The sequence below is a fragment of the Balaenoptera acutorostrata genome, chromosome 4 (genome assembly GCF_949987535.1).
Source record: "Balaenoptera acutorostrata chromosome 4, mBalAcu1.1, whole genome shotgun sequence".
Lineage (NCBI taxonomy): Eukaryota > Metazoa > Chordata > Mammalia > Artiodactyla > Balaenopteridae > Balaenoptera > Balaenoptera acutorostrata.
Window position 1 is genome coordinate 141,500,415 of NC_080067.1, and position 9,482 is coordinate 141,509,896.

The 9,482-nt window shown below is 49.5% G+C and overlaps 1 protein-coding gene across 9 annotated transcripts in view; it reads left to right on the forward strand.

Annotated features, from left to right (window-relative positions):
• Positions 1-9,482, forward strand: part of CLIC6 (chloride intracellular channel 6) — a 42,307-nt gene that overhangs the window by 25,158 nt on the left and 7,667 nt on the right. For 2 of the 9 annotated variants that reach the window (XM_057546133.1, XM_057546134.1), the window contains exons 2-3: positions 8,550-8,659; positions 9,263-9,388. In XM_057546133.1, the coding sequence (XP_057402116.1) occupies positions 8,550-8,659; positions 9,263-9,388 (236 nt within the window). Of the gene's footprint in view, positions 1-218; positions 300-512; positions 630-1,106; positions 1,771-1,811; positions 1,862-7,573; positions 8,175-8,549; positions 8,660-9,262; positions 9,389-9,482 lie in introns of those variants that run through there. The other 7 variants (XM_007183735.2, XM_007183734.2, XM_007183738.2 and 4 more) reach the window with 7 other exon arrangements.

Sequence of the window (9,482 nt, forward strand, 5' to 3'; positions counted from 1 at the left end):
GGTGGACAGTAGGGTGACCAGCCGTCCCACCTTGCCTGAGACTTACTGGGGGTGGATGAGGGATTTCCGACTTTAAAAATCACGGTCCCAGGCAAACCGGGTCACCCAGCGATTGTCCTTTTGGGCGGGTGAAGAAAGCAGCCCCAGGATGGACAGGCTGGGGAGGAGATGGGGCCGATAAGGCTGGGCTTGCTGATGTCATCCCCGGGGGTGAGGCGTGGCTTCTCTGTGTTTAAAGGAACTCCCCGTGATAAGGAGCTTCTTAGAACTTTTGAGGACAGTGACCCTTGCTCCACAAGGTGAGTTTCCCTGGAGTGACTTCTGTGGGCCTGACTGTGCTCTGTGACGCTGCCAGGGGAGCTGGAGGAAAATGAATGTGTTATGGGCACTGCCAGGGAAAAGGCAGTTAATCACCGGCTCCACAGAGGCTGATGCGGTCCTCCCTGGAGGGATGGAACCAACAGAAAATAATTAGCAAACAGTTTGGTACTAAACCAGGCAGAGCTGACTCTATTGTCAGTGAACTTCAGAAAAAAGCAAAAAGAAATGCCGACCAGAGAGTCATAGAAAAGAATACAGAGCTGGAAAAACTCACTGGCCTGACCTGAGTAGGAGTGAGGTGATAGCAGGTAGACAAGGGGAATTTCGGGAAGGTGATGTGGGATATTTTAGGACAGCATTTAAGGGGGGTAACTGGCTTGACTGGCCGGCATATATTAGATGGTGGAGAGGAGGGGAGGGGGGGGGAGGCAGAGGAGGGAAGGAGGGAGTCAGAAAGGAACGGAAAGGGGAGGCAGGTGGGGGGAGGGAGGAAGGAGAGAGGGTGTAACAGAATGTTTCCGCCTGTTAGGCATCGTTCTGTGTGTTTTCTGCTTAATGTCTAATTCGTTCTCACCCAGCATGGGGGGGCAGGTAAAATTAAGCTTATGCTGTAAATGAGCAAAGAGCTGCGCTGGAAGGTTAGGTACTTTGCCCTGGTCACACTGCTTGATAGCAATGTAGTTGGAATTTGCACTTGAGCAGCATTCCAGCGGAATGAGCTAAGGACAGTGGCATCTGGGTTAACCTTATCCGGGATACGGGAAAGATCAGAGGGGCTAGAAAGCCCAGGCAGAGAGACCCGGCAGGAGGCTGCTGCAGGAATCTGAGTGGGAGGCTCGGAGACCCCGGCAAGAAGGATTTCAAAGGAGGAAGGCTGTGCTGGGGTCTGAGTGAAGTTCAGGAAAAGGGTGAGAGATCTGGTTTTCATCGTGAGGACCTGGAAAGAAACTGGGACCATTAACTGGATCCAGTTTACAAGAACTCGAGTGATCTTTGTTCACCTAATCCTGTTTGGGTTTTTGGGCAGGTTATTTATTAGTCTCTCTACACCTCAGTTTCCTCATCTGTAAAATGGAAGTTGAAATAGGACATCTTACAGGAGTTTGAGAGGATTGAATCTGATCACGTCCATAAATAGTTTGGAAGGATACTTGAAATCAGAGTTGGTCTTCAAGAGGTGTTAGTTTTTAAAAATCACCTTCAAAATTGCTGATTTGGGAGGACATTTTCTTCAGAAACATTCTTATTGGACAAGGACAAGATGGGATGGCTTGTTTCTCCCCCAGTTAGTTAGCATAGCGTTTCTCCACGTGGATCTGCAGTTCCAGCGTGTTGAACGCCAAGTCCTGATGGAAGAGTGGTTGCTTTCTTCTCTCATTACATGGAACCCACTCTCCCCCAGGTGATCACGGACAAAAGACAGAGACCGTTGGTGTCATTTATTGAAAAGTAAGCAGCTTCCCTGGGCTTGTCAATCCTGCCATCGGTCAGGTGCACCCGGTTCTCCTGACGCTCTTTCTTCTGGACTTTTCCCCAAGAGGTTGGTGTAACTCCCAGACACGAACGCCAGGCCAGGGCCCTGCTATTTTGCCTCCTGGCTAAAGATCTGTTTGCTTTTGCAATTAAGAAAACGACTGCAGTTGTTAATTTTCACTTGGAATAGATATAGGAGGTGTTAGGTTTTGGGGTGGGGGGGGGGAAATTAGTGCTTCTTTAAGGCCTATACGGTTTGGCATGAAAATCACACTAATTGAGCCTTGTTAAAAAGTACCCTAAGTTCCATAATTGTCTGTTCTGGGGCTCTCAGATTTGGAAGAGTAATGATGATGATGGAATAGCTGCCTTTATTGGGTGCCCAGGAGGCTCAAGTGTATCACACAGAGATCTTGCGAGGCATAGGGATTTTTATCCCTATTTTTTAAATGGAGAAACTGAGGCTCAGGGAGAACAAATGAATTGCCTGAGGCCACTCGATTAGTAAGTAGTGGGGCCCAAGTTCACACTGGCTCTCCCTGGCCCCATACCCATTCCCCTGGACCATGTTGTCTCCAAGAGACCTCATGTTGCTCAAAATGGAAACTTCAGTGTGTATGGCAAATGGAAAGAATTATATGTTTTTTTCAGCTTACAGATTATTCAAAATCAGGAAGTCTCTGATTTATATACTGCATTTTAAGCCAAACTGCTAGTCCAAGAGGCTTGGGGGAGACTTTGCTGCCCATGACTTGGGACCTTTGGGCTCTCTAAAACCATCCCCCCCTCCCTCTCTCCTCCCCTCTCCTTCTTCATTTCCATCCCCCTCCCCTCCCCCCACCTCTTCCCCTCCCCCTCCCTCCCGCCCACCTTCTCTTCTTTTCCCTCCAGTTGGATGCCACTCTCCTTGGGTGATCTCTTAGTAGCGAGAAGTTGTGAGCTTCTAAAAGGGAAAAGTGCATGGACATTGGCCCAGCAAAGAAAGAGGAGAGAGGCCCAGGGAGGCACTTTCTGAAGTGGACCAGGCTCCAGGCGCATGGGAGAACGGGATTCAGGCCCTTAGTCATGCTTGGAGTGTTTACTGTGTGCCAGGAACTCCGCCAGGGCCGGCAGGAGCCGCCCGGATGAAGGAAGATGGGTCCCGGACTCCAGACCCGTGTCGAGGGTTAGGGACGTCCTGGCTCTCCTGCCTGCTTCCACATGGGAGCAAGAAGAGACCCAGGAGGAGTGTCCCCCACCTGTCCCACAGGCCTTGTCGCTGGGTTGGGACAGTTTCCCTGGTCCTGACCTGCTCCAAAAGGCAGGCGGACATGGTGGGTGCAGGCTGGGGGGTATGTGTGCAGACACTGCACCCACATTTCTCTTTACAAGCACTAGCTACTCCAGTGCCCCTAGCTCACGGTGGTCCCCCTCCCGTCCTCCTGGGGTTGAGTTTAGAGCACACACGTTCCACGAGAGGTGCTCATGCAACCCTGACGTCATCTGTAAAGAGGCGTGTGCGTGGGAAGGACGGCCTCCGTGGACTGGGAGGGCTGACTCCCCCGCTTGGAGGCCGGATCTTTGTGCTTGGCCGTGCTGGGCAGGTTCGATCGCCAGGTCCCAAAGCACCCGAGGCTGTCGTGCTTTCTGCAAAGGAGCCGGGAGGAATTCAGGGAAATGTGTAGGCGGGGCTTGGAGGGAGAAGTCGGCTCCCACCTGGTTGGCTGCAGCTGTTTCTCTCTGGCTGTGCTGTGTCCAGCCTTCAGCTGCACCAGCTACCAACAGAGGAGCGTTCTGGCCGGCCCTTTGGACCACATTGTTCTTCTTGGGGGAGGACTGATTCTGGTGGCCGCCCGTGGCCTCCCACATCAAACTGTCTTCTGACTCTCGCCTCCTCAGATCAGCTACTGATTTTATTCAGCCTCAAGTCTCTCCAGAACGTTGGAAACACACGGCCCATCGTTACTCACCAGTTTTCTCTGGGTTCCTGGGATGGAGCCAACCAAATTAGCTGTTTGCCCCCAGATCCCTCCTGCTTTTCTGCAGGGACAGGAACACTCTCCCGCACACAGGATGGACATCCTACCTCCTTGGTTGAAAGCCAGTTCTCAGAAAGGGGACAATTAGAATATTTCCAATGTATTGCCTCTTCCTTTATCTTCCCTCCACCCCCCAAATCGCTTTTTCATGACATTTACATAGAGTACGGACAAATGCTTCCTTCTCAGAATGTGTTTACCATTTAGGCCCTCATGGAATTTTCTAGAGAGAAGGTAGGGACCAGAAGGTGGGGAATCAGGTGGTGGGTGCATGACCTGTTCTGGTGGGAAGGTCAGGGAGGGGTACTAGGGAGCCACCAGGAATATCTTGAGGGGGTCATCACCCCTTGGTCAGGTCTGGCGGGGGGTGGGCAGGGGGTGGGCAGGTCCCTCAAAGGGAGTGGCGAGTGGGAGTCATTTTAGTGGGAGGTGGGGTGGGTGGTCCCCTTCCATGTAACTCCAGACCAGCACTGGAAGGGTCGTTTGGCGGAAGCCAAAAGCACTGAGAGGAAATTTTTAAAAATGCTCCCCACAGATTCTAAATGGAGTAAGCACGCAAAGAGTAGGTGGGAGAGGCTCTGATCTGAAGGGGGTCTGCTGACCTTTGTAGCGACCTTTGGACCTTTACACCTCAGGCTGTGAGGGGGGACCCAGCAGAATTACCAACGTTCTTGAACGCCGCTGCTGGGCTCAGTGGCGAACAGAATTTCTCAGAACTTTCTCAGAACGCGTCAGAGGCACCAACGTTTTTCTTTTGAGAATGACCGTCGTGCTAGACGCTCAGCAAAGTTGCATTTGAAAGGCAGACCTCCAAATCCAGGTTACCCAAGTGCCTGGGTCTTCACTGGAAACAAAAGACACTCTGATCTCTTAAACTGCCTAATTTGATTTTATCAGAAATGTATACCTACAAAATTTCCCCGTAGGCTGAGAACTCTGCTGAGAAATCTTAGCCCAGAGTGTAATTAGCCTGAGAGAATTAGCATCAGAAAATAAAACTGCGTACGATAAAACGTCCCGATCATGGCAACGGTGTCGGTTATTCACCCCTCGTGTCTGTGTGTTTACCCCATCATCTTGTCTGGTAATGACTGTGACCAGAGCGATATTCTCCCAGCGTTGCCCAATCATGGGCGGTGGAGACGGTGTGTCTTTGCCTTTATTTTTGCTGGCATACCCCAGCACTGAAGCACATTAAGGTAATAAAATTAAGCAGCAAGGCGTCCGAGTCACTCCCACCGTGTTCCCGTAACCCCCTCATGTACAACAGGCTGAGACAGAAAAAAAATTTATTTTAGAGCAATTTAAGATGAGGCAACACTGGGTATGTAAATCCTGTTTTATGGGCAGTCGTGGCAGCTGGCTAATTCTTCTAAGCTGCCTAACAGGCTTCAGTCCAGCAGCTGCGCTGGCTTGGAACAATTCTGTTTGAAGGCCACACGGGGGGAAATGTACAATCACGGCTTTCATCACGATCTTCTGGGCTGTGGGCGCTATGGCCGTGCAGACCGTTGTCCCACCTTCCTGGCACCCATGTTAAGTGCCAGTTGCTGTTCTGGGAAGGAACCTGTTAAGCAGGCTAAGTTTTGATGGAGTGGATGACACAGGCTGTTGGAATATTTTAAAATATGAATTGCTCCTACCCGCCTTTTTATTTCTCCTAAAGAAATAGCTGCCAGGATTCAGGAAAAGGTGAGAGCAATTTCAAGGGAAAACACTGGCTTGAGTTTGAGACCATGAAAGAGACAGAGTGAGGCAGAGAGCCCCTTGCAGGGTAATTATTCTCCTCCAGAGGCTGCTGTCCCAGGCACAGGGTTCTTGGTCAAGGTGAGTTTCATCAAGAAGCCCGGTGGAGAACGCCTGGGCTTAGCGGGGATCTTGCTGCCTTCAGAATGAGTTATTACACGATTTCCAAGGTCAGAGACACAAGGGAGAAGGAGAAAAACAGTTGCCCCACTCTGAAGAGCTTATCTCAGACTTTGCTGAGCTTAGTGTAACTACTATAAAAATAAGAGGTTTAAAAGCTGCAGAACAAGTCAGGACTGGCCAAAATATGTGCCTTTGTGTCCCTGCGCTTTCATCCCCCCTTCGCCCCCTTTTTTTGGCATGACTCTGCCCAAACCTACAGTGGTTAAGAAAGCACCATGATTTAGGAGGGATCCCCAGCAGCAAGCCGCTGGGAGTTTTATGTAACTCAGCTCTGCGCTGTTTCTTTTTCCAGGACAGAGCGAGGAGGAGACGGGGCAGCCTTCAAAATGGCCTTAAGGCTATGGGACCAGGCGACCAAGGGGCCGTCTGCAGGGCAGTTGTTATGACTACTTGGATGCTTGGGTCCTAGCTATGCACCTCCCCCACCCCTCAAGCTCCAGCAACTTCAGACTCCAGCTGGGGGAATTTTCAGCCCTTCCCTCTATTAGGGGGGGAGGGAGAGCTGGAGGAGTTGGAGGGGGTGAAGCAAGTACCCAGAGCTTAGGGGTCTCTGAAGTCACTTATCTGAATCTGTTGGTGCCTCATCATGTGTATTAAGTTCACCCTTTATCTTTACACTTATGCAGCTGTATTTATCAACTAGGAGGTCTTGCAAGTCTTCTTATCCACAGATCATCTAACTGGGGGGTTTGAACCGTTCTGTCCTATGCATTGATCATAACACTGGGCCAGCCTTCCCTCTTGTCCAAGGCGGGGCTGAGGCCACTGACCACGAGCATCACATCACCCAAGACCCACTGAGTCTGACTCTATTTTTTAAATTAATATTTTTGCTTCTTTTTTGTATTAAAATAAAACATGCAGTAAAGGAAACAAATCTTAACTAAGGCTTAGTCAATTCAGTGTAGCCACCACACAGCTCAAGCTATAGAATGTTTCCACCACCCAGAAGCCTCCCTCCCATCCTTTCCAGACAATACCTAGCTGCCAAAGGCAACTGCTCTTCTGATTCCCATCGCATAGAGAAGTTTGCCTGTGTTTGAACTTCACCTACATTGAATTATGCAGGAGTCTTTTGAGTCTGGTTTGTTTCCCTCCACATTATGTATGTGAGATTCATCCACATTGTGGCTTGTAGTAATAGCTAATTTTTTCCACTGTGGTATCGTGTCCTACCATATGAATGTACTATCATTTATTTATTCATTCTATTCTTCATGGTGTCTGAGTTGTTTCCAGGTTTTGGTTATTACACTAAAGCTGCTAAGAACATTCATATAAATGCTTTTTGTGCTCCTAAGCACTCATTTCTGTTGGGAATGGAATAGCTGTGTCATAGCATAAATGCATGTTTATTTTGGGTAGATAATTGCCAAACAGTTTTCCAGAGTAGCTGTACCAATTTGCACTGTCACTGGCAATGGATAGGAATTCAGTTGCTCTGCATTCCTGTCCACACTTGATATTGTCCGATCTTTTCACTTTAGCCATTCTGGTAGGTGTGTAGTGGAATCTATTTGTGGTTGTAACGTGCATTGCCCTACTGGCTAGTGATGTTAAGAGTGTTTTCATGTGCTTATTGGCCATTTGGATTTTGTCTTTTGTGAAGAGGCTGATCAAGTCTTTTTAACGTTGGGTCTGGGGTCTCTTATACTCTTCTTTTATAGGGACATCTTGTTATTAACAAGCTCTCTGGGTGACTTAGGAACCTAATGCCAGAGAACCACCTCTGAAGTTCTCTTTAAGTTGCCAGTTTTCTTAAGGCATCATTTTCCTTTCTTCAATTCCCAAACCACAGCTCACTTTCTGCCTTGTGTCCTTCTGTTATTCAGGTTATAGATTCACTGCTTTCCTCTCAACTTTCCTTGAACTGCATGTGGCAGAAATGGACTTCCTGGATTAAATATGGCTGTGTTTCTGTCATCGGAGTCTGGCTGAGTCTCCTGGTCTTTCCGGCAGCATTTTGTTATCACTGTAACCTTGCCAGAGACGCATGGGGTGGAGAAAGATGGGAAGAGAAAGAAGAGTGTGGGAACTCCCCCAGGAGGACGAAGCCCCACGGCTCCCCTCTCTTCTCCAGCGCCTGCCTTCCTCCTCTCCCAGGAGCCCACAGGAAGGAGGATGTCTGTTCAGTATTTTTCTGTGCCTGTGTCTCAGGGATTTGTGTGTGGATGTGACCTGCTTGGGTCATCAGGGAGGCACTGTTTCCTGCCCTTCTACCCTCAATGCCAACTGTGCAACAATCTACCATCTAAGTACAAATGCTCCCCAACGGATGAGGGGACCTAAAAATTTTACAGTGTCCGGGGGTCTAAGAACTCGTATAATCCAGCCTTCATTCTAGAGATGAAAATAGTAGAGCATATTGGGGATGTTATCTCCGTGGGAGAACCTGCTGGTCTGTTTTTACGCGTGATCGTCCTGGAAAGAGAGGTGTGTTTCTTCTAAAGAGGATCGAGAGATGGAGGGAGGGAAAGAGCATGTTTTTCTTTTTTGCCTTTAGTAGCAAAGGGGGTTCCCTCTTGCCGCTCTTTCCCTCTGTGTACTGCTGTTCAGAGGCCCGGCGTGGCAGGAAGTGGTGAGGTGGTGGGAAGGAGAACAGAAAATGCTCAGTGAGTGCATCATGTGTGTCCGCCCTTCCCCTCCCCAGCTCCCACCTGGAGGCTGGGGGAGGGGGCCTCAGAGGGCTATTTACAGTATCATCACCATTAACGAAAATTCGTCATGATTTTGTGTGCATGCATAGCAGAGTCTGGCATTGATAATTGTGAGACTGGCTCTGATAAGGATTTCTTTTTCCATTTGTAGGCTGGTTGTGATGGTGAGAGTATTGGAAATTGCCCATTTTCTCAGCGTCTCTTTATGATTCTCTGGCTAAAGGGCGTTATATTTAATGTGACAACGGTGGACTTGAAAAGGTAAGACAGGGTTTCTGCAGTATTGAAATAACTGTACCTAATTCCCTATACACACACACAGCACACACACACATACAGAGACAGACACACACAGGCATACAAACAGACACACACGCAGACACACAGAGACACAGACACAGAGGCACACACAGACACCGACACACACACACAAACACACACACACACTTCAAGGACCCATGGGCGATATTGCAGGCATGTCCACCCTGGGTCAGGACCCTGGATTGAAGCGGGAGTAGTGTGGGCCACGCAGGAATTACAGAACGGGATCAGACGTAATCCAGAAGGAGTAGGAGTTGAGGGTGCGCCGTGCGTAGCCTGCTCTCCCAGCTACCGGTCAGCTGTGAACCTCTCAAAAGCCTGTCCGAGCACCACACCTGGCTGATAACACTGGGGAGAGTTAACGTTTCACCTCTGTCTCCAGATAAAGGGCCACACTTTCCTCGCCGGTAGGACAGTTTGTAAACCCACAATCGCCTTTGAAATTCTCAAGGGTGGTTTCTCTTAAACTGGGGAGGACACAGTTCAGCCTTGGAAATGATCCAAACACTGGCGCTACCAACGCTGCCCTTGCCTCCCACCCAGGAAGCCCGCGGACCTGCAGAACCTGGCTCCCGGCACCAACCCGCCTTTCATGACTTTTGATGGTGAGGTCAAGACGGACGTGAATAAGATCGAGGAGTTCCTAGAGGAGAAGTTAGCCCCCCCAAGGTGGGCCTCATCAAAACCCGTGTTCACAACTCGCTTGTCACTTCTCGCCGTTCACAGACAATTCCGTGTGTTGGTTTTCTCTGCCCATGGTACT